The 26494-nt window shown below is 28.1% G+C and overlaps 2 protein-coding genes across 5 annotated transcripts in view; one reads left to right on the forward strand and one right to left on the reverse strand.

Annotated features, from left to right (window-relative positions):
- The window catches only part of LOC119672350 (formin-J), a 51427-nt gene that overhangs the window by 15789 nt on the left and 9144 nt on the right, over positions 1 to 26494 (forward strand). Inside the window, exons 2-4 of one of the 2 annotated variants that reach the window (XM_038083372.1) lie at positions 3364 to 3960; positions 6267 to 6426; positions 13552 to 13585. In XM_038083372.1, the coding sequence (XP_037939300.1) occupies positions 3778 to 3960; positions 6267 to 6426; positions 13552 to 13585 (377 nt within the window). In that variant the 5' untranslated portion in view covers positions 3364 to 3777. Of the gene's footprint in view, positions 1 to 3363; positions 3961 to 6266; positions 6427 to 13551; positions 13586 to 26299; positions 26389 to 26494 lie in introns of those variants that run through there. The other variant, XM_038083373.1, reaches the window with a different exon arrangement.
- LOC119672351 (eukaryotic translation initiation factor 4E1-like) lies at positions 15232 to 17195 on the reverse strand. 3 transcript variants are annotated; one of them, XM_038083374.1, is made up of 4 exons: positions 17086 to 17195; positions 16600 to 16649; positions 15736 to 16414; positions 15232 to 15489 (listed from the first exon to the last, which is right to left on the reverse strand). In XM_038083374.1, exons 3-4 carry the CDS (start codon positions 16398 to 16400, stop codon positions 15474 to 15476), a joined length of 681 nt encoding a protein of 226 aa, XP_037939302.1. In that variant the 5' UTR covers positions 16401 to 16414; positions 16600 to 16649; positions 17086 to 17195; the 3' UTR covers positions 15232 to 15473. The 3 variants fall into 3 exon arrangements, 2 of the variants coding, with proteins under 2 accessions (XP_037939302.1, XP_037939303.1); XM_038083375.1 differs by lacking the exon at positions 17086 to 17195 and adding an exon at positions 16739 to 16826; XR_005251889.1 differs by having other exon boundaries at positions 15233 to 15489; positions 15572 to 16414.

Here is a 26494-nt window from a genome sequence, read left to right on the forward strand (position 1 = left end):
TTTTCAAATATTTATATAGAAAAGAAAAAAATCAAAATACAACTTCTAAAGTGGTTATAATATGCGAGATACTACAAAGTTACCGGCTCACCACATTTAAGACGGCGGTTTTGGAATTGCTTAATATGTGGTTTCAAGCCCCTCATAACACTTTAACATTTTAAGGGTATTTGAGATTTCTTTTAATCAATTTAGCATTTTTACAAATGAAAACATCAACTTGTTAAGCTTCAACAAATTAACAAGATCATTAAATGTAATCGAATAATTATTTAAAAACGGAAATAATTAAAATTTTATTGTTATAGTATTTATTAATCAAATAAATATTTATTTCATTTTTAATGTACTTTAGCGGCGATGGTCATAAAACGCATTTTTATGTCAGCAATTTGTTAAATTGCAATTTATGTGACATCTAGTGAATTGTCGGTAATTGTTATTGTGATTTGTAATTACAAATTTAATCAAAATAAATTAAAATATTTGCGAAATACTAACAACTTTATTTAATCAGCAAAGCAATCACTAATTTTTTCTAAATAAATATCAACAACTTATATATGCGTTAAAACCTGATGTCTGGTGATATATTTTTATACATCATATATCATATAGAATCTAATTGAAATTAACAAAACGCAATTCTTAAATATGCACTATGTATGTTATTTTGTTTACTTACAGCTTCATTTAGCAAAAATCTTGATATATTCTTCATTTAAAATGAAGTTATAAATAAAATAGATTGCACCTGAACTTTGAAAAAAGTGACACAAGATTTAAAAAACATGTGATATCAATAAAACGAGAAAAACTAAAAGTACTAGAAGTGTTAAGCATTGAAACAATAAGTAATTGGCAAAAAAGATATAAGCTAGCTTTAATTAGAGCAGTGTAAACAGTTTTTAAATATCTTCAATTAATTTATCTCTACAAATTATGTACTTATACTTAAAAATACTAGGCCTTCTCACCAATTTGTTTCTGTTTATCAATTTAACACTTTAATACTTTAGCGAGAGTTTAGTGTTCTTTTTTTTTAAATAAATTTTTCTTTTGTTTATAGTATATTCTAATATTAGCAATTCAAAATGATTAACCATTTAACTGTTAATTACGGATTTCTTGATCAATTCTCTTTGAATTTATACTTACATACATAATGTTTTATTACAACAGTCTATATTCTATAGCTGCGACATATAGGCAGGCTCTAAGTTTAATTTCCTGAGCGATACTAAAAACACGTTTTAAAAAATGAAAGTTCCCACGCTAAATATAATCGCAAAAATACTCACTACAAAAACTAAATAGATGTTTAACTCTTCCTAATAACGGTAGGGATCAATAGGTCTACGCTTGGCATACAGCTTGACAAAGTAACCCAACCTAACCTTGCCTAAAATTCTTTTGTATAAATATTAATAACACTAAATTCATTAATTAAAAAAAAAATGCCATTTCATTAATAGTGTCCAAATAATCTCGGTGATAAGTAAGCTGGACATGTATGACAATGAGTGCTAAGCTTATACCTTGGTGATTATCAATACAAGTAACAAGCGCATTTAAGTTAACAGTAATGAATAACTTACTCTGGGAAACTTCGATTATGTTCACAATTTAAGTGAATTTACTTCATTTTAGTGCTTATAGACTCAATTTTTTTTTTTTAAATCTTCAATATGTAAATATTTATTTGAAAGATTCAATGCCATATTAGCATTCCGAAAGAACTACAAAATAGCTATTTACTGCTGTAAAAACGAAATCAAATAAGATGAAATACATTTACAAGAAATTAATTTTAGTACCTCGAAATTTTTTGCCTTTTGGGTTGTAAACATTAACCGACCAAAATGTAACTGTATTTACATTCCATCTAACATCAATTATATGCAATTGTAGCACCAATCTTTCTCCATGCATCCGCTAAACGCGATTGCAATCTTCCACAACCGTTCCTAAGAAGTGCTTTTAGTGGGTTAAACTGTGACACTGCGGCTGTCGATGCTTTCCAAATACAAAAATCTTTCTCAAAGTTTTCTAAATTAAAAATCTTTATTCATTATTTCAGTTTACAATTCCAACAACAATTTAACTTATTTTAAATGATCGGTTATGAAAGACATTATTATGAACCTTTAGAACAAATTGATATATTGCAGTAGATAATCTTATTTAGGTCATAATCTAACGTAAATTGTTGCAATATATATATTTTTAACAATTGCGGATGATTCTTTTCATTTTAAACAATTCTATTTAAAAAAATCTTTAAAAATCTATAATATCTACTATTAACACTGATGAAATAAAATTCTTATGAGGCTTTCTTTTCTATACATTATTTAACCATTAGTCATTGTTATTCATCATCCGTATTTCGGTGCTATGTAACAAACCGTTTGAAATAAGCAATATGTGAAGTCCTAATGTTTATTCAACTAGAGAAGACTTGACTTTGTGTGTATCTACTAAGTTTTTAGTAGTACCTAATGGCAACTGTAATTCTTCGTATGATCTTAAAAATAATATTATTATTGTTATTATTATTGTTGACGGTAGCGTGAGGTCCAAACTGTTAGGACGATGTGCGAATAATATGTACTCTATTTTAACCTAATTCATTTGCCTCGTTTTTTCTTTATTTAATTTAGAAATTACAGCGCATACATATATAAGATTGTTGCACCCGATGATAACAATATCAATCGGCATATGTCAAAAGTGTGACACTTTTGTAACGTATCACATTTATAGCTATAAAAAAACTATACTCTCAACCCTCGTAATTTAATATAAATATATCTAACGTCAAACAGATAAGCACAATAAAAGTAATGCTAATCTTATCAAATTTAATTCAATTTCAATTAATAGTTACAATTCAAACTTAAAAAGAATTTACAGCTAATATTTTACTTTTGTCTTCCAAGTTCGGTGACAATAATAAAAATACAAAAAAAAATTAAAAGAAAAATTGACCAACTTTTTTATTAAATTTTCATAAATCTAAGCACAAAAGTTCAATAAATAAATAAATTTAAAAAAATTTATGAACATCGGGGACCTCGTTTTTTACACTGACAAACATAAACAAGTCAAACACCAGACAGTTTACTATACACGAAAAATTTAAAAATAAAAATAAAACGTTTCTCTAATAACAATAAATTAATTAATAAATGAAAAAGTCAAGAAAAAGAATTGTAATCACAATTTTACTTAATATACTCATACGTACAGCAGTGTATGTAGATTTTCGTGCATTTATAAAAAGACCTTACTGATAGTATTGATATGAACAGTACAAGTACAACTAATGTAATCGAATTAATTTATTTACATTTTTTACAGATTTTTATGCTATCCTCACATCTCATCAACGCGCCGAAGCCGAAGCCGCCGCCACCAATAAAAATACAAAGCCTAGCAATGGATAATGTAATTGCAGTTGAAGTAATTAAGTATGCAGAGTCAGTCTACGACAGGAACAGTAACAAATGCACAGAATAAAAAAAACTGACAGAATATTTCAAACGAGTACCGCATAGATAATTCGAGCAGAAAAACCAGAGAACACTTAGTTGGAAAGATATATTGTTTAAAACAAAAAAAAAAACAAAAAAGAAACTGCATAAAAAATATATGCACGCATATCCAATAAAATACCGCAAACTACAACGATTTAATATCGAATATACATAAATATATGCATAAAAATCATACGAAAAGTAGCAACATAACAGTTACAAATTCATTGTACTCAGAATGGACTCACGCATCGGCCTGGATTATATTGTCGAAAATCGTGAATATATTTCAAAATTAGGCGCTGCCTTAGATACAAATAATGCAGTCGTAAAGAAGCAAGTTTTCGAACTGCTATCAGCTTTATGCGCTTATAATGCAGATGGATATGCACGCGCAATCGAAACACTTGAATTTTATAAGGTAAGTGCTATCAAAATCCAATAGTACATGAAAAACTTACGTGAAAACCCTATAAAACCTATAAACCTAACACATTTAAATTACAATAAACACGAACTAAATATCATTAAATATCCTTTAATTTGACACCGAATAAATTTAGTTACTTAAATAGGTGGTTCAAAATTAAGTGTTTGATAATTTAATGCTTATTTTTTAAGAAAATCTATGTTACCTTAAATTTTTATAAAATTATTTATTATTTTACTTAACTTAATACTTCATTATATTGCAAATATTTTTGGCTAAAGAATGTTCCACAATCAGTCTCTGAAAAGAGCTACATACTAATTCCCAGCTAGATGGGTATTTAAGAGTCCGAATACACTATACGACACTATTTAAATATTAAGTAATTTCGGTTCAGAACTTTATTAAATACTACGAGTACGTATAACAAAATTTAGTAGCAAATCCTAATCCGATTTGCTACGAATAAATTTTTTCAGTAGTACTCATACGGCCTAACAAATTTGAGGCCGCTCACTTCAAAAACTGACTACAGAAAATCGATGCCTAGCAGATAAAATAATCTTTTTAATATACATCTATATACAAAGAGTCTGGTATTAATCTAATAGATTTTTAAGAATTTTTGAAATTTTAGATATTTTGGCAAAGTAAAATCGATAGTAGTACATATTTGTAAATGCAGAGCCGAGTAAGAAATACCACAATCAATCAAAGGACTCTAAATCATTTTCTTCTAAAATTTTGGGAAACACTAGATTGGAACTATCAAGCCAGAAAATTATTTTTTTTTTGATGTTATAGTAAATTCTTGATAAATATTAACATCTTTTTAATTTTACATCAGAACTAAAATCTGTAGAATTTTTTTATTTTGATTTTTCTGATCAGTCTTTAATTTTTTTGTTGACTTTTTTGGACCAAATTCTATTGCATAAGTTCTTCTTACTACTTCTTAATACTCACGATTCTGTCAATATATACTATTATAATCGATTCTTTAATCAAGTGAATGTGTTAGTATTCTTTCAAGATCCTCTTAAATTTTAAGCGTTTTGCTTTAAAATTTCTTTGAAACAAATTTAAAGAGAGATATAGTATATGGACTTGAGGAAGCAGTTTATTTTCAAATAATGAAAGTAGGATATTTAATTTATTTACTAAAATTTATATTATATAAAATTTCTGAACTTGAGTAGTGAAAAGCAATCATTTAATGTAAATATTATTAATTTTATATTTTAAATTTGATATTCTTTTAAGAATTAATACATATGTATAGCTTAGATTAGCGTTTCAAATTGCTAAACCATTACGCTATACGGTCTGTTCGAGTATATTTAAATCGAACACTTGCAACATTTGAAAATATTTGATTTATTCAACGATATTCGACATCCTCGATAAGTAACTCGACATCTATACTGTCTCAACTTTGGCAATATTTTTATATTCAAATGCAAATACGTATTATTTTTGAAGATTGGATGCGAAAAATTTGTATGTTTAGTGAAAAATTGAAAGTATATGCAAAAATCTTGCCAAAGTCTAGTTAGAGCTGACGCTAAAAAAATTTGCTCGACTCTACATTGACAAGATTTTTATGTTCGAATATAATAGGTTAGGTTAGTTAGGTACGGTTACTGGGGCCGTCCAAAGACGCACTTAGACCATGGGGTACATTGTGATACCCTTAAGAATTTGACACCTGTCTCTATAACCGTTTTGTAATGGCTACAAAGCCATTGACACAAGCAAGGAAAATAGAATTTATTTCTCGTAATAAATTGACATAATACATATAATATAAATATACTACATATTACAACAATTTTGAATTTTATTGGCAAATATGAACTTTTGCATGGAAAAGCAAGAGTATATGGAAATCATATCAAAACCTAGCCTGTGTAGACGGTGCGTAAGTTGACACTGCATCTACACTGGCTAAACTTTGACCAGGATTTTTGCATACACTCGCTTTCGAACATAAATATTTTACCAAATGTCAACTAATGTAGATGCGATGTTATTTACGTTTTGTTTTAAACAAATACGTATAAAAGTGAATGTTCGAACATCAATGATATTCGAACATTTTCGTGTGATTCGTTGTGGTCGATCATTTGACTCGAACATGCTCACCGTCATGCTTGATACTTTAAAAAGCTTGAATAATATTTGTAACACTTATTTGTATACATATTTTTATATTGATTTTTTATCTTAGAATTTAATTTAAATTTTTTTATTTTTATTAATTATTTATTGTTTTCTTTTCTTTTTTACACCTACAGAATCTCAAAAATGAACGATATCGTTTCAAAATTGTCATTAACGAGTTAGAAAAAGCCACAAATGTTGAGTATCAAGCCGCGCTATTGGCTTTCATCAATTGTGTTATTATTTCAGTAACAAGTCTACAAGACCGCATTAGAATACGGAACGAATTCATAGGTGAGTTCAAAAACCTGACCAGCAAACAGTGACAAATCAGTTTAATTATTTCAAAGTGTTTTGTTTTTACATGATTTTCGTAGGTGCAAAAATTATACAAATATCGTAAATGATTTATTTGAACCAATTATGGTTATAAATTAAAACCAAAAAAAAATTATAAAATAATAAATTAAAATGCTAAGTGTAAATTAAAAATGAGAAAAGAAATTAGAAATCATGTTTTGCATTTTTCAAAATTTGATGTATTTATTATGTTCGCAACAGCCTTGACCACGATTGGAGCCACGCAGTCGTCTTATTATCACTCCGCATGCCATTGGTACTGGTGGAAGTTACATAGGTACCTCTGGGGCTCATTCATATCTTACATATAAAACAATAAGTATATTAAAAAAAAAAATTAGGGTTTAAATTAAGTCTTAGCACGTGTATACTTGATTATTTGAACCTTTACGCTTGACAAGTTGAATATTTCGTTGAATAACGAATAGACGAACGATCGTACTAAAAATGATCGATCAGAGCGTTAACATGCAAATTAGGCGCGTTTTGCATTGAATTTTGTTTATTTTGTTTGCATCGCAAACGGACGACGTGTAAAATATGCCCGCAGACCATAATTATTTTTATAGCTATTAACAAATAAATTTTATAGTATTAAAATTTAATTTAATAAAAAGTTTTTATATCCTAACCGAAAACGTTGACTTAAATTAATAAATAAGTTATATATAGTTTGTTTTACTACTGAAGTTTAAGCTTCCGGTCAACTCTCTTAATGTTTTATCATCGAACGAAAAAAATTATTTAAAATTTCTTTCTTTCTTGGCATATATTTTTTATGGCAATGTTCGCGTAGAAATCTTAAAAATTGCGAAAGTCAGGTTACTTAAAAAGGCTTGCTGACGTTAAGATTTTTATTACAATATAAGCCCTCCAAATATGGCCAAGCAATTATAATATATCTACAATATAAATGAATTTTTTTATTGTTTAAATTATTTTTTTTTTTTTCAATTTACAAACCAAAAAAAATTATTCAGAAATTACAAAGCATACGTCAAGTACCTCTTTAAAGTGATTAATACATAAATACGCAGGTGCTTTCAAAACTTAAAAAGACCTATAGACAAATATATTTTTGAGAAAATATAAACAGAAAAGAATGGAAGACTGTTGTTAAACAGGCTTAAGTCCTACATGGACTTTATAGTCACGGATGATAATGATAGACAAATATATTTTGAGAAAATATAAACTACTTATTTTTTAATTTTGCACTAGATTTACATTAGCTGAACCTTAGTAGTAGCCGGTTAGTAGCTTTTTACCGGAATTCTTAACCTTTCAACACGAAGTGACGTCTAGGAAACTTCATTTTTTGCATGCCCCTTTGAAGATATTTAAATTCTCAGCAAATTATTAGATTATTCAATGCCAATTTCAAAATAATATGCTTTGTAAACTTGCAAGTTGCAGTTTATTTGATCTAAATGAAATAGCAGATTCTTTTTAATTTGCGAGTCAAGGGATTACTATTGTAAACTCTGTTAAAGTTAAAGCAAACAATTGTGATGTTTAAGCATTCAAGTGTTTCAGAAGTTTTTTCTATTCGATTCCAAATAAGATTTAAACTGATCTTATTTTTCCAAGATTCTTTAATCAAACTTAAAAATTAATTTAGTGAAAATGAGAGTAAGTTTTATAAGTCTATCCAATGTAGTATATTAACAAATATATCTCCTTCTTGATTCCTTTTTGAAATTCGTTATTCAATAGAATCAATATGAAATCTGCAATAAATTTCAATGCAACAGCCCCATATGTCCGTGCTTAAATTAACTGAATGGCGTTGCAGAATTTCTGTACTATTTGTAGTGTACTTTTTTATCTAAAATTTTCTAAACCAACACTCGTCATAGCTTCTTATCCAGGTTGTAAAATTTTTTTCAATTTACCAAACTCCAATGGTATTCTTTTTTATTCTTTTTTACTCCATGATCTCTAAATTCTCAATGATGATTCTTCACAAAAATGAGTTATTTTCTTGACGTTTGTAGAGCAAATCAAAAACGTTTATCTGTCGTAGAAAATATTTTTCTAAAGAACGTTTAAAATTCATATGTGGATTTTGAAATTAAACCAATGCGTTTCACATGTCTATAAAGTGGCGAATGCGATAAATTTAATCTCTCAATGATCTGAGTTTCTATTTAACTATTTACTTCACTTAATACCATTAATTTTTCTTTATCTGCTTCAAATTACTTTCGAAAATGTAATATATACTATAGGTATATTCAGCATGAAAATTACCGAAATAAGATTTGGAAAACCAATTTCAGCACTGGTTTTCTGTCAATACACCTTCCTCACAAACATTGTTTTTTTTACTTAACAATATGTCTTCATTGAATCGCTTTTATTTAAAGCATAACAATAACTTTTATAATCTTAAAAACTAATAACATTATATTACAAATCATTTTATATATTTAATGTACAACAATGAATTATAAAATTAATTGTAAATTAATTTAAGGGGCCTCTAAATAAGTAGCCAGGGCTTATTTACCAGATATCAAGGCACATAAGTTAAATTAAACAGGATAATCTTTAGGAAAGCAGTATGTCAGGTCTATGATTTTATTTAATTCTAGAAAAATGTAATATATGTATTAGCAAGAGGTCTAACCAGCGGATTCACAAAATTTTCAAGATTTGAATCCGAGTTTTTGAACTCGTCTTTAACCATCGTAACTTTGAAATCGAAATGTATGTTTTCATTTCTGATATACAAGGGTACACCAGTTATCATTCTTAGAATCTGTGCAGGATTTCTACGTTCTACGAACAGATATTGTCGTATATCTGTAAGCCGTACATCCAGATTGGTTTATATAACTTGGTTGTATAATATTTTTATATACATTAAATAAATTTTTACTTGCTTCAACAGCGAATAACAACAAATAATTTATCTTATTTATTCTTTTATATAATTATTGACATGTATTTAAAATTACGTAGCTGGTAGACTGATCAATATTTGTGTATTTGACGTATTGAAGATTTAAATAAATATTTATTTTCATTTCGTTTATAAAATAATAATTCCCGTTTTACATACAATTTTTTTTCATTTCAATTATTTTCTGGCAGTGAAAATTTTATACATAATTTTCATAAATAATGTTTCTCAGTACTACCTTTCCAGATTTAGGTTCTATACATAAGAAAGAATACATAAATCATGCAATAAATAATGCCTCTACAAACAGAACAGTATTAAAATTTAACAATTAAAAATAAAAATATATTGAATTTATTCAATTATTCTACAGCAAGTAAATTTGTTAATAAAACTTTCATAGTGAAGTAGCAAAACTCCAGAAAAATGTGCGAACATAAAAGTCAAGTAAGTTGATTAAGGAGCGCTGACTCTGAACTTCAAATTTGGCAGGGCACGAGTTTGATTCCTAGTAATTGCAGTCTCAAAAAAAAAATTTACGAATAATTATATACAATAATTATTTTGAAGACCACTGATGATGGGTATTTGGCAATACTCGAAACAGCTGTATAGTCTGCCAAAAATTCAATCAATTAAAATAATATAAAAAACAAAAATTTTTTGTTGTTGTAGTTCACTACTTTTGAAAAGTTCTATGTAAATAATTCTTAAAAACATTCTTCTAGAATATCCGAAATGTAAATAGTGTATTAAACATCCCCCGTACTTTTGCATATAGTTAGTATCAAAAAATGTTTAGACTTACACCCTCAGGTGTTAATATTGTTTATAAACACGTTTCAATAAATTGTAATCATTTTTACCCAACCTTTAAAAACACTCATTCATCAATACTTGTAATTGGTTAATTATACGTTTAGTCGAGCAAAAAAATTAATACAATACGAAAAAACAATATATTTGCAATATAGATAATTAATAAAAAAAACCATGGAACTAAGTAATCGATTGCGCTTATAAATTAAATAAAAAATTTTTTATAAAACTGTCACACCAATTGATATATTAACCAAGCGATTTAAGATACTTTATGCCAGAAATGTTAATGAATGATTTAAACATTTAAACATATTAATAAGGAATTAAAGTATTAATAAAAGTTATTGAATTATTGAATTAAAAAGATTTAATTCATAATTAATTCAAATTACTATTTCATTAAATAAAAAAAAATTTATTTATTATTTCTTTTGTTAATTGGATTGTTGGTTACTTAAAGCTACTATAACTGAATAAAATGCAATTGCATGTTGTGAAAGATATTAAGAACTCAAATCAGATACTGGTAAATAGCTGAAACTTTATTTCATCTCAGATTTGAAACACGAAATGCTACTTTAACTGATACTTTTAGCCGTTAAAAGTATTTAAACATATATACATATATATAAATTGGTTAAAACCATAAATAGTCAACTCGTTTATACATTGAAACTGCAAGTAAAAATATTACTATTTTTTTAATAATTTTGTTGATATTTAAAAAGCAATTTTTTTCATTACCTAATTGCTTGTCTAAAAGTCATGGCATGTAAATAACAACACATTTCGCAAATATGCCAAAGTCTCATAGTTTAATAATATTCATATTTAAATATTTAATTGGACAAGCGTTAATATATTATTTTTTACTAATAACTAATTTATAAGCAAAATATGGAAATGCAGAAAACAAAACATATCAATCAAAATTGTACAAATATTTGTATATGTAATTCTCAATTCCTAGAAAATTGAAATTGCATAATTCCCTGGTATATAGACTTAAAGTATTTACCATACGTTTTTGAAATTCTTGTCACGTATAGTTTATATTTGTACCGATCTTTCTTAATGCTAATCGCCTTGAAATTCAATATGTATTTTCAATGCTAAACTATGTGCACACATGAATAAGTGATTTTATGTACACACAACATAAAAGACATATGTCTATATACAAAATAATATATAAAATATAAAGCCGCTCTAACGTAATTATTTCGAAATCACACTAAGATACAAATATACAAATTCTATGGGTATTGGGCTTGAAAGCATATTGAAACAATAAAGCTGATTTGTTTACTTAAGAACTTTCAACTGCAACTCAACTTTACAAATAAAAATTACTATTAATGTTACTATTAATTTAATTGTATAATGTAATGCCATATATTAAGTAATGTGTAAAATGTATAATGAACCTGACTTACATATGAACAAAACGCATAGTATTGGTCGATATATATTTAAGCCCATAAAATCTCTTACAGCACTTTTTTCTTTATTTTTTGTCTTAAACGTTGACAAAGCGCAACTCAATTTATTTCAATTAAAAACAATGAAAATTTAGTGCTGCGTCCATGTCGCCTTGTCCACACACAGTACAGCCCCAACTTAATCCGGGACGCGCTCAATCAAAGTCAACTAACAGTCTACAGAGGTCATGAACCTACAGCTTTTTTTTTTTGTATGATTTTGTACACTTCGATTTGTTGCGACTTTGTTAAAAAATAACGAAAATTAATCTAAAACTTTGGTATTTTTGGGTACTCATCATTCCACTTACAGTCATTTTATTTGATGCGATAATGCGGGTGCGGGTGCTGATGAACGAAACGTGATCATTGTTTTAATTTTATTAACATGCATGTATTAAACACAAAAGACAAGAATACATAATAGTCTTAAATTTATATATTAAGTGTATTTAATATTCCATTGAAACTTCATTTATCTATATTATCTCAATGATCTTAAGCTAATTTCTTAACAGAATTTTAAAACACCCACCCAAACGAGAAAAGTTGATCACTTTGGATGGAGAAGCGTTCAAAAATTAAAAATAGTTAATTTTTATTATTGATAATTACTTTCTCATTATTTTTTATTATATTTTTAAAAGCATACATTTAAATAATGTGACACTAATTGCTTCATTATTTAAACTATAATCTTATTGAACAATCTGCCAAACAAATAAAAAGTATTTTACATAGAAAGTACATTCTTAATTAAAAAAATAATATTTTATACAAAGTTATGTTTATAAAAAAAAAACATTCATTATTCTTACACATAGAATAGAGCAGAAACAGGTTCATTTCACTGATTTGGTTTCTTGACATGATCGTTGCAACTTAGCAGCAACGTTCTTTCTCTTGTAGTTTTGAGCCTTATAGTCCTCTGCATATTCTATTGCATTGCGAATACTTCTATACAACTACTGTTTACTTTCCCAAAGGGGCCTCTCTATAGATATCGTTCCAAGTATATCGTGTTTCAGCTAGATCACTTACAACCGTTCTTTTCCACATTTTCGCACCAAGTCTTCTACTACCTTGTGAATTCCATGTCAAAGCTTGCTTCGGTATATAAAATCTCGGTAGTCTAAGTGTATCAACTGTCCAATTCCTCTTCTTCGTCTTTATCTTAGTTTGTGCAGCTTTTTGATTTGTTTGATTCGATATTTTGAGAATCCTACATAGACACTTGTTGACAAACATTGCAAATACAATATTATAATTATTGTTTTCTCAGAATGTATGCTCAAATCATTGCCACTTTCTAAATTTTATTTCTATTTAAATGGGCTTACTGCTTCTTGATAATAAGAGATCTACATTTATTATCGTTTTTAAAAATAACACATATTCTATGCAAAGTTGCGCATTTTACACTAAAACAATGTAGAATATAAGAATTCATTGACCTTTACCCATTTTGCCCTTGTACCGCAGCTGCACTTAAATTGCCAGAGTTGCTAATCGATACCTCTTCAGGTTAATTCTAACCACGCACTTTGTCATCCTACAGAATTATGAAGTCACCAAGCCAAAATATTTTCGAAATCTGAGTATATTACAACAAATAAGTATTAGTCTGCACTACAATAGTCACGAGACGAAATTGATAGTATACCTGGTAAGATCACTATATCTAATGAGAAGACAACTAAGCTTATCAACCAGGTTGTTGTCTTCTAAAAAGAAAGTTTAATTCTGCAAATAAAAGAAAAAATCTATTATAGCTTTTTACATTTATTTAAATTTTTATATTGACTGTATATAACAAAATTCATTGCATTAATAACTTTATATTTACAGGTCTTAAAGTTTTGCCATTATTGAATAATTTAAGGTAAGTCTACCGATATTTCTAAATTATATCCAAACTATTTTTAAGAAACTATCACAATTAGACCATAGCAATTGAACAAAAAATACATCTTACACACATTTTCATTAAATTAAAAAACTTCAATTAAAGAAAATGGTTATGTCGAAATTCATATAGTTCTCGAAATTGGTTTTAGTCTACTAATCTTTACAACACACTTTAAAACCAAAGAACACATACTGACAAATACATCAAAAACTATAACATAACATTGTAGTAATCAGAGAAGTTAGATGTATCCAATAAGTATTCTTTTCATATTGTACAAAGGTAGATTGTAAACCGCGAAAATTATAAAATTGTCGTCAAGTCAGAAGATACAGAATCTATACTTCGTAATTACTGAACACCAATGTTCAGTAATTATGAAGTTTTAGGCACAATTGAGTTTGCAAAAATGGTGAACCAAGTAGTCTATAATACTTAAAGAAATACTACGATTGCAGAAGTAATAGTTTTTGTTCTACCATACGCTTTTCGGTAGCAAATTTATTATAACACTAAAGTTTCTTTATACTGAAACTAAAGCGATTTCAGCTTACCGATGAATTAATAACTGCCCCAACCAATAGACAAAAATCAGAATATAATTTTAAATAACACATTTATACGAGATGCTATATTATTAATATATCGGGAAAAATGCTAAAACATCCATCCTCTCCTACATGAATAGTAAACTAAAAGAAAATCTTTTTATTTCGAAAATCAACATAGACAACCTTACCTTTCAGATATACGGCAACAAATTCTCTTCGTGCAATCTTAAATCTCTTCAAAAAGTGAATGAGAAAACAAAAATTTTAAAAAAATCTAATAAAGTGAAGTTGGTTGGCACTTACCTGTACTCAAATTAGTCGATCCAATGGAAAACGTTCCCATCATTTTTGAGACCGTTTATGCTAATGAAATCTTTATAGTACATATACCATATGTATTCGCTTAATTTAGTCAGTTATGAAATTTCCCTGACCTAACATCACTAAATTTAAGTTGCACTGAAATTTAATAATATCACATTTTAGTTGGCTATTAAAACTTGTCTAGGTACCTGAATATGGAAGATTAAACAAAAAACTGAAAAGCTTCTAAATGTTCAAGTTCTTTCAGAAGATCTCGAATACAAGGTTTTTGACTATATCAGTACTAAGAAAAATCAAATATTAATTATTTTAGAAGTTATAAGGTCGATTCCAAGACCTTTAGCAATCCAAATAATTTATTCAGGTTAACATCATAAATAGATTTAAACTAAGAGAATAACCACTCCCTTCTTAATCAAACTATATCTTGTTAAGTCCAACAACTTTCTAGACCTTCTTTCTATTATAATGTAAGTAAACGATACTAACTACAGATTACTATTACAATAATTTCCCACCTTGCAATACTCACTCCAATTGCAGATCAAAATTCTTATGCTCCCTCACTTCCTATTAGACTAGTTATTTATGGTAACTAGTTATTTTATTTCTATATTATACAAATATGACACACTGATCCGAATTTACTTTAGTAATGCCGACTTTAATATACTTAATGAAACCTTAATGACTATAGGTATGTATTTTTCATAATTTAATTATTTAAAATAATATTCGTTTAGATAAAACATACTTAAAGCCATTTTAGTCTTATGTTTCTTTTATTCCATTTTTGTTATTATATTTGCTAAAAAGCATTTGTTAGTTTAATGAACTGTTAAAATTTGGTGTCATATAAATTAGTTTTTATGCTTTCGCATATTATATTAAATGTATTAAATGTATTATGGAAATTGTGTTTAAAATAATTATTGCGATTGTAGAGCCCAAGAGTATTTTTCGCTGTCAATCTCGTATCCCAATCTTTACACGGATACGTACCTAAAAAATAAATGAATTAGTTTCTGTAGAGAAAATATAAGGAACATATGTAAAGAGTAAAAAAAGAAAAAGAAAAATATACTTCAATATAAATTCTGAAATCTTAATTTTTCTTGATTCACGCTTTTCTTATTGCTTATATCTTCTAAAATTATGCGATTTAATTGGCAACATCCTTTCTAGTGACGCATTTTACTATTTTTGAGAAAAGGATTATGTTGCATATTTATAGTTTATAAAACGTACACTGGCTTGACACTAACGCCCTGCTTTGACATAGTGTCTATATGAAGTTGATATTGCAAGGTTTGTATGCCCAGACGTAAGACTTCACGCAACTTGCGCCCAATTTCAAGAACAGCACTTTCATTGTGACCATTTGCAGTCCAGACGGAAATCTTATTGCTCTTACTACGAATATTGACTACGGCACCATTTATCTCATCCGCAAACTCAAATGTTTCACCAATCAACGATAAAACTAAATCTAACCACATTAAGTCCAATTGCGGACTAGAATTTTTGTTGAACGTGATAACCCATCGCCCGCCGTCTTTATTGGCTTCATCCTCCCACATTGGACGAATTCCTTTCTTAAATAGTGAATAATCGCTGCCAATTTTTATTTCTGAAGGTGGCTTAATGTGATTATAAAGTGACCAAAAATCCTCCACAGTGTCAAAACTAACAATCTCATTCTGCATCTCATCCCAAGACTTGTTACGATCATTTTCTAAATACCACAAAGTCCAGACATGTTGCAGAGGATGCTTATGTAGCTCACCGTGACGTATGGTATCTGCTTGCTTCATGTCCTTTGGGTTAGTCATTGGGCTGAGATTAGTGTTGGATGTTTGCTCAATAACTTCATTTGAAATGAAGGGTTTTTCTTGTACTTCTCCATCAAACATATTGCGATGTTTTACTTTAAAATATATATTAAAAGAAAAATATTATTAGTCTACCACCAAAATAGTTAAACCAACCAGAAATTAAAATCTTGAGTGTAGGTATATATGAGAATTTAATAATGATTATTTAATTAAATTCTTATATTTTTACATGTTTTTGAATAATTATTAACATTTATGACAGAATACATATACATACAGTGAATGGCAGCCGCTACAGTTCTAATTTGTCAAAGACTTTCTTAAAATCTGTAGAAAAAAATTAAAACTTTTTAAATTCTTTTTAAGAAATTATAAAATCAAGTGTATTTAAATGTCACAACTATTGTTAGTCTTACTTTCTAATAAGGGCTCAAAGCAATTAGTCGTTATCACAAAGATGAGCGTAGCTAAATTTCCGATTTTTCTTAAGAATCAATAATTTTATTAACTTTAAAAAAGTGTCAAAAATTAATTCAATTTTAATAAATTTATATATTTCAAAGCACTATATTTAGGATTTCCAAAATAAACCAAACCTTTTATCACAATTATTGGATTCATCAATTTAAATACTGTTAGCTACTGACGGTTTTTAGTTTTTAATTACTTATAGTAAACCATATATTCGTATAAGCAATAAGCAAAAAAATTAATGAAATTAATTCATTCATATAATTTTTAATAAATATATATACATATTTACCGTTTTTAGTATCACACAACTTTGAAATCACTTGTCCTTAACTTTTACGGTCAACTTTTGTCTCGAAAAACCTACTCCTGAAGCAAGAAGTTTTTGACAACCGCACTAGCTCAAAGTCAAAACGAAATGATAAAACCTAAATAGTAGTTTATATTGACAATTTACAATTTAGAAATGAGTACTAGATCAGAAATTTTAAAAAAAATACAGTATATAAATACAGAGTTGTATTTTAAACTATCAAATATGTGAAAGTTTTATATATGAATGTTTAAAAAATATTATTGTTTTTTGTACTGCTGTTTGTACTCGCAATAAAAGAGTTTCGCAACAACAAAACTCACGAAGGTAGCAACATCTAAAAGAACAATTGCTAAGAGCTCTCACAGTGCGCTTTCACAAATGTACATCCTTTACTAAGTCTGTTCCACGAGCTACTCATAGCAAAACTCAAGTAAAACACAAGTAATGTACAAATTGAGAGCGTAACATAAATAAAGTGCCAAATTTCGTTCTTTACACAGATTCTCATGGAACAGCTTTGTGTAAAGTCTGGTAAGTGCCGCGCAAATAAACAATACAAAAATTTGAATTTCACACAAGTTTTATTAAAAATAAAATGTACAAGTAAAGTCTGTCTAGCATTTTTAAATTTCGACAGGGATGTTACGCTCTCTCAGATGCTCTCATTTAATCAAAAATTTGCTGGTGGAACGCACTTGTGTCTACACAGTGTTGTTACTAATTACTACAATTAGCTCGTGGAACAGACCTACAATATTAAATACCTCAATATATATTTTGAGTACGACACTACAAGTTCGTGGATACATGGAATAAAAAGCTATATACGATTGTGATTCAATGTTGAAGGAAATTTAATTTATGTAGAAATGTAAAGAAACCTCTTTGTAAAATTGATTCTTGCATACAAAATTTCAAGCGCGAATGCGATCCATTTCATCACATTCTGTATGAATGCGTCCCAACGACTTTCGAATTCGTTCCAAATATGTACCACAATACATTGAACATACTCTAAATAAAAGCTCTTCATGGCATTTTGACAGTTTGAGAAAGCTGTTTTTGACATATTTACAAAAAAAGGTTTGGTGATTGTATTTTCTTGAAAACGATGCACCTCTTTTTAGAACTTCTACTTCTCAAAAAGTATTTAATCGAAGTTAAAAACATGTTTTCAATATATATTTTAAGATTTGAAGAAATATTTAACCTTCATGCAACTTTTTTTTGGCACAGATCAAAAATCAAATCAACAGGCAAGTTGAAAAATCAGCTGTTTGAAATGAGAACAAATGAAATATAACGAGTGCAAACACTTTCAAATGGCTCAATTAAAATGAGCCATTTTCGGCCAGTGTAAACGCCATATAACACAACTAGAATTCCCTTATTGTGCTTTTATTTTAATATGGTAATTATTAACATATTTGGATCAAACTTTATTCTTTTTCAGAAACTTCAGGAACTGGGTATTGGAGAGACTTTTACATATTATTTATTTTTGTGATATTATCATGAAATCGAGCCAACAAGGCATCTTGCTTTATTATTTGACAAAATTTGAATGATAATTCAAAGATATATATTACAATTAAATAGAGTTATAATAATAATTCACAATAGTACAAGTTTGTATTGCACAATACTGTATTACGGTAAAATCTTCTTGTTTTGCTATCGAAATCAAGAATAATTTGAAATGTCAGTTAAAATTACAATGTCGTGTGAGTCCAGTATAAGACAACCGGAGTTAGCACAATGGCTACAATCCATAATAATCTTCACTTAATATTTTTATAAGAAATTCTTTTTATTTCAATTTTTTAGAATTTTATTAAACCTATAACAATTTTTAAATATGCCACAAGCATTTAAAAATATGAATTATGAATAAGTTATTGAAGATAATTCAAAGAATAATTTTTTAATATAATAAATTTTAGTGGCAAATTCACCCATTTGAGAACTTTGTGGTACATAAAGTGACATGCGCAATTGCATTTGCATTTAAGAAAACAGCTGATTATTAGTTTAATGGCAATACATACAGTAAACAGAATATAAAAAACTTTTGTTTTTGAGTAATAAGACTTTATTTTCATCCTTTTTTGTTAGCATAATTTTTTTTATACTGACGAACAGCTGATACTTACACTGATTTAGGACAACATATATATAGAAAAACGTATAACCATCTGTATAACCATTCCAATTAATTATTCTTTTCAATATTACGTATTTGTTAAATAATTTTATATCTATACATAATACTACGTAATTAAATAATAAACTTTGCCAAGCCTTTGTTATTTTTCGAAAAAATATAAATAAAAAACTGTCATATTTTTTAAAGATTTAATGCTTACGATGACTGACTGACATACAAACTTAAATATTTCTTTAATGGACTGTCAAATTGTACGTCCAAAGAAAAAAACTAAAAATAATGAAAATTATTTAAATAAAGAACCCAATAAACAAATATGTAAACTTCAATAACTATAGAATATTTTTTTTGATAATAATTAAATAAATATAAATCAATTAACACGTCTTTTTCAAACGAAGCGCCTATTAAAATTGGCAAGAGACTTCCCCCTAAGAATTCCAAAATTTGATTATTATTAATGATTTATTTTGCGAAACTTCTCAAAGTAATTATTTAACGCCGAGTTTTAAGCTACGATCTAAGCATAAATTAAAGCATATGTATATAAAAAGCAGAAGATTTGATACTTAAAGTTTAATTAATTATTCAGTCAAATGTTAATTAAATGTTCCAAAACATTTAATTTTTTCGATTCGCTTTAATTAAAAGTCAACAGCAGAAAAGACTAAACACGAGTCGACATCCGTCAGATAATATATCGCAACATTAATTTATGGATCTTGCATTGTAATTTTTTAATTTGTTTGGAATTGTATTTTATTTTATTTTTTTTTTTTGTTTTTTAACACAATTTCATTCAAATCATTTGTATTTGTTTTTAAATTTTATGTAGTGCTTTATTTTAGATTTATTTATATTTTCTAATATAAGAAACATTTTTTGATACAATTATATCGTTTAGATTTTAATCAATGATCGTATGCACTATATTTTTAAAAACAAAAACATAAATAACCACAACTATTAAATATATTAAATGCAAATTTGTTTTAATTCTACTATTAGTATATCTGAAATGAGTAATCTGATACTTCAACATAGTACTGGTTAGTTGCTTGTAGTGGTAAGTCATTAGATAACTTCCATGCGATAACTTTTTCCATGCGACCCCTTTTTCCATGAACAGTTTGATAGACTCTGTCAAAAAAGTATCTTCCTAAAAACCTATTTCCTCTGGACGCCAAAGCCAGGCATTCACAGAGAAAATGTGTTATTTCTTTTTCAGCCATGTTTCCACAACTTCTGCAATATTGTACAATTTATTAACAAAATATCAATTATCTGTTTAGTAAGAGCTATACCTTATATTATATTTTCGGGTGCAATCTACATATATTACTCTCAGAAATTTTACTTACAGTCATCAACGCGTTAGCCAATCACAATAATGAAAAAATCATATAGGAAAGAAAGCAAAGTTTATATTTATTAATTTAATATAGGGTTTAAGGTTGATCTAATTTTGATGTAAGGAATCAGCTGATCCGATTTTTAATATACTATATATGTTAAACATGAAATCATGAAGTGACCATTTTACTTTTATGGTGTAGAATGTTTTCTAAATATCAGTTAAGTTTAATTTAAGAATATATGATGAAAATAAACATATATTATTTTATAAAGCATTTTTCAGTTGGGCATATATATTCATAGACTCTCAATACACTCCCAATATACTTATAACAAATATAGAGCCATTCATAAAAAGCACGCACTGATTTTATCAATTTTATTCATATATTGTTATAAATATTATAAAAAAAATTTGATTTCAAAAGGAAATAAAATCAGCTGTTCAAGTCAATTCGACGAGAGCAAAATATAAAGAACATACGATTTGGCGAGTTACAATATAGCATGTTAAACGTTAAAACAGTTAAACATATTTAACACATATAGCATTTTGAAGTAAGATAAGGAAGTCCGTTAATGTATTCTATTACTCGTGCCGAATAGGGGAAAATGTGTGTACCAATTGAATTTTGGTTTCTTAACATAATCAAAAAAGAAATATTATATCAGCAAACACAAACATTGAGCAATTGCATCACATTTCTTTGTGTGTGAAGTATTTGGTAATCGGATTGAACTTGTGTTGTTTGTAAAATTTAATCACTTTATCTGCAAACTTCTTTTTAAATTTTTTCACGTTTACTACGTCTACTACAAATAATTCAGCTTTTAGGGTTTACACAAAAGAACCCCATTTTAGGCAGTCACATAGGTTAGGTGAGTTTATACCAGTGATCCATAAGAATTTAATTACGCCTAATGGCGTATTATATATGTTAAATAAGGGAAAAGTCAATGGTTTAAAAACTACGTTGAGTTTTTGACTACGATACTATTTAATGGGAGGTTGGGAGGTTAATGGGAGTTGACCAAGATCTTCAAAAACGGAGGCCCCCAGAATAGTAAAGCGGAGCCGCATATGTACTGCGTAAAAACAAATGAGAGTTCCGTACAGTACGAAGATTTGTTGGGGGTCTTCCAAGACAGTCACATAACTAATGGGGTTTGGCTATAAATACACAAATGTAAAAGCAAAATAACATTTTTTCTTGAATGAATTAACCGATTACACATTAAATCTTTGAAGTATTTACATATATAGAAATTTGCTTTTATAAGTATTCAATTTTGAACCTGCAAATTTCTTCAGTAGTAAATATATGCTTTAAGCTCGTATTTTTTCATATATAATTTGATTTTTATCGACTCTCATGCAAAATTTCATTCTATGTTAAGGGATAGAAGCAAAAACATCGTTTAAATGTATGCATGATTTTATTTTGTAGTATTTTTATTGGTTTTTTTTCTGCTAGGGCGTGTGCACAAGCAAACAACGTCGCACAAGTTGTACAAACAAAACTGATATGTAATACCCGCTTTAAGTAAGCTCTTAGTTAAAAAGACTTATATTCAATATATGCCGATATAGGGTATCAAACAAAATTTTACCCGAACAACACAATGCCTCCTAGTGATATAGTATTCTACGTGACATTCAATAAAAACTTATTTTAAATTAATGGAATATTATAGGGATATTCACTCTGTCTAGCAAACTCATTGCAAAGTGCACGAAACACACAGATTGCACGAGCTTGCAATGGACAACAACAAAATACATGCCAAAAGTTTCTTGCAAATTGCTTGCAATTTTGCTATAACTAAACGCATGTATATATGCTTGCAACGAAACAGAAAAGGAAAACATACCACTATTTTGACATCTTCTCTTCTTCTTTCTCATGTGGATGTTGTGTGTTGCAAAAACAGCTGTTTTATTTCGATTTTGCAATTCTACAACAGTAGTGTTCTCGCACTCTTGCAATTTCAGTATAGCATTCTACTTTGCAATGACTTTGCAAAGTAAAGTGAATACAACTAATGTATTTCACAATTTAAACGATTTATGGGCAATAAAAGAAATGCACAATGTAGGGTAGTAGAAATTGGTTGAAAGAAGTATTAGCTGTTTCCGACTGTCATTACACATATCTACGTGTGTCAATACAAATTTAATGACAAAAACAAAAACCACACACATCCTTTGAGGAGCTTTTCAAATTCAGAGCAACTTTTGATTGCAATTAGAGGAACTTTAAAAAGCGTACTTCCTGTTGCAAGTACGCGTGTTTGTGTGCAATTGTAAACAATTGCGCGCGCACCACGTGGAGTTTAGAAACAAAAACAAAAACAAAACAGTAAATAAAATTCCTGTAAACAACAACAACTGTTGGCATTGGGTCAAAACCGTGCTCTCGGCTGCTGGCAACTTCGGAATCGCGTAGTTTGCTATGAACGCCCAAAAGTAAAACATCAAAAATATTTAATATCGCTAAATGGAAATGAGCACTAATTAAAAAAAAAGTACTTGTATCAAATAAATAAAACAACAACAACTAGCAACTGCTTTTATATAACAATTTTTCAAGTTCACAAAAACAAAAGTGCAAAAAAACAATGCTCAATGATAATAATTAATGCAGGATTTAAATGCGATTTCGGTACCGGATCAAGTTAAAGTAGCAAAGCAAATCGTTTCTGACGCCAGTGGCTGTGAAAATATTTACAGAATTTATGGAATTTGTGGTTAACATAAAAAATTCCTTTTGAGTTTCAAATTTGTTGCCTTTTGCCGTTCGGAATGCCAAAATCTATTGCCAAGGACTCGTAATTTTCTGGCTGGTGCCGTTGTGTCAATAAAAGTTACAAGACGTCTCGCCTTTGTCGCGCTCTCTGCTGTGCTTCCTTGTACCCTTACAATTTTGACAGTTTTCGTTTGGTGCAGAATTTAAAGTAAGTGGGCACCAGTAATTGTTTGGTTATAAAAATTTTTCATTCTTCCGCTTTTTCGACATTGGCCGAGGTTAGTTTGGTTCAAGTCCATGACGAAAAAACTGAAAAAGAAACGGAATATGATTAGGTATCATATTATAAAAACTTTTTTAATTACTTTTTAATTGAATTGATTTGAATTATTTTTTCACGTCTATGGATTTTGCTATGAAGGTCTCCGTAGTGCCCATTGCATGCTGGTAGATGCATTTGTGTATATTGATTTTTATATCTTCACTGTTAGCAAAAAAAAAAGAAATGTAAAAAAGTAATCGAAATTGTATAAATTTAATTACAGTTTAATTTCATTGAATATTACTTACTCCTTATCTGTAAATAATACTTAAACCAGAATATTAAATACATTTTTAAATAACTGATTAATATAATTTAAATGTATTTAAATTACAGATAAAATATATTATAAATGTAAATTAAATATTAGCTATAATTAAACACCTTTTATAAAATCAGCAACTATTTTTCATTATAGTTAACCCGTACAAGTTATGCTGATTTATACATTACAATATTATAATATATGTCACTTGTATCTATTACACTGTATAATATACGTACACAATACAACTCTTCTACAAAGTTATTAATATATTAAAAACGTAAATATATATTAGCTTCTAATACTATGTTATTCAATTTACATATAATACATAAAATACGCATTATGTTGAGGCTAGTTGAGTCAGTACACTTGAGCACTTTTACTCTCTACTAACTGCAAGGTTTCTTCATAACCATCTCTACGCCTTGACTGTATTATTGTTCATCACTTCATCAGATTAATCTATAACTAAACTCAAATCTGCATACCTCCCCGAGGCGCCTGTGACCATTCTGAGATTCGATAACGCGTTGTTGGTAAACCTGTCAGTTTTCGTAAATAATTTTAGGGCTCTATACTTTATGTAATTTTTTGATCGAATAAATCTTGAGATCTCTGAGGATGCCATTCGTCCTAATTTACGATGGCACCTTCTCAGAGCCTGGCTTTGTGCAATTTCTAGCTGGTGAATAGTAGTGTTTGAGGCTTTACTGAACGCTACAGATCCATATAGAAGTGACATAATAATAATAAAATATGCAGATGTAGATAGCTGTAGATACAAATATTGTAATAGACATTTAGCCTGTTGCGTTCATGTGACATTATATAAAAAGAGAAACATACTTTGAAAACCAAGAAATTGACAGTCAGATTTTTATGCATATACATTTTGATTAAAAAATTGAAAATCAAAATAGAACATTGAAATTTAGAATCGAACATATTTTTTTTATTGTTAAAAACTATTGTAACAATCTACAAGTTCTTAATAAATATCAAAAACTCATATTAAGAGACAGCATTACCAGAAGCCTTACGATTAAAGCAGGCAATATATTATATATACGCAGAGCCGATGAGGATAATACATTAAACAAAATATTAAAAGCGCAACACTGGCGAAGAAAACGAGAAAGAACTTGAGCAAGATATATAGATAACAACAGACGGAAGTAGGTTGAGATGGTTAAGAGACAATTACATCTTAACCCTTGAAATACTAAAATAGTAGGAGACGGGTACTTAATCATATAAAATTAATATATGCTTTTGCTTTGACAAATTCACTACAAAACTATACTTAAAGAGTCGCAATCTCACTTAATACACTAAATTGAATTTGTTAATACAATCAGAACATGGGCTTAAAGATACTACGAACAGTGCCCACAGTGAACTAAATTGAAATCAATGACCTGAAAAAAAAACGATGAAAGATTCTATTTTAAGTGACTTCAATTTAAAATTATCATATCAAATCAGAAATGTTATAATAATGACCCTAAAGTTACAATGATTAAAATATTAAATGTAAAGTTTTTTATCCACTGAGATGTGTTTTTATATCCACTGACCAAAAGTGTTTGGGATCTACATTTTATCAGATAAATAGTTTACAGTTTATAATACGACTTGGCAAGTCCGACGTAGAAAATCTTCTTAGTCGACGTGGATGATTGATATTTGATAACAGCTCGTGTGCCAGTGAGTTCGGGTGGTTTGATAGTCTTGTATGGTAATTTTTGCTGACTGCTTGTATTGTTTCAAACTTTATATCATATAAACTGTGAGATTTTTATCAAACTACATAAAAACTATTTAAAACTTAATCAATATTAAATGTAAATAGTTTTAAAGAAATTTTAATGTTGATTTTTGTATATTAAATAATTAAATTTATTGTGTAGATAAATTGCATGTTCTTTAGATTTGTAAAATTTACATTTCGAGATAATAAATACATTTAATTAATTTGGTTTTCAAACTTATCCAGATATAAAGACACCTATAAAGAAGTTTCATCTAAAGTTGTAATACTAGTGTAGTGTTACACACTGATGATTTCTATTAAATGATTTCTTTAAAGAATCCTTTCTTTAAAGGAAGGTTATCTGCTGGCTTTCCACTGCACCTAATCAACCAACCAACCTTTAAAGACGTCGTCATAAAGAGTGGAGAATATAATCCCATTAATCCAACATTTATAATACCAATTATATTTTAATCGATTGTACATGATAATAGTTGATATTTCAAATTAAACATAGCTGTTTAGAACAAAATTTCAAATTTTTAAAAAAATTATATTTTTGGAACAATATCTTAAAGTTTTGTTTTTGTAAGTTTTGTTTTATGTTTTTGTAATAGTTTTAGCTTTAATTATGTTTAGTGGATGTGAGGTGGCCGAACTGAAAAGGTGAATATAATTGTTTATAAGCAGCACAACCCATTAGATAATAGAAAGGGTACACTAAACAATAATATATTGATACCAAAATTAAAAAAAAAAAATTTAATATACC

Source organism: Teleopsis dalmanni, chromosome 1, assembly GCF_002237135.1.
Source record: "Teleopsis dalmanni isolate 2A chromosome 1, ASM223713v2, whole genome shotgun sequence".
NCBI lineage: Eukaryota > Metazoa > Arthropoda > Insecta > Diptera > Diopsidae > Teleopsis > Teleopsis dalmanni.

Excerpts from the sequence above, each read along its gene's own strand:
- LOC119672351 (XM_038083374.1), bottom strand. The coding sequence starts at position 16,400 with ATGTTTGATGGAGAAGTACAAGAAAAACCCTTCATTTCAAATGAAGTT.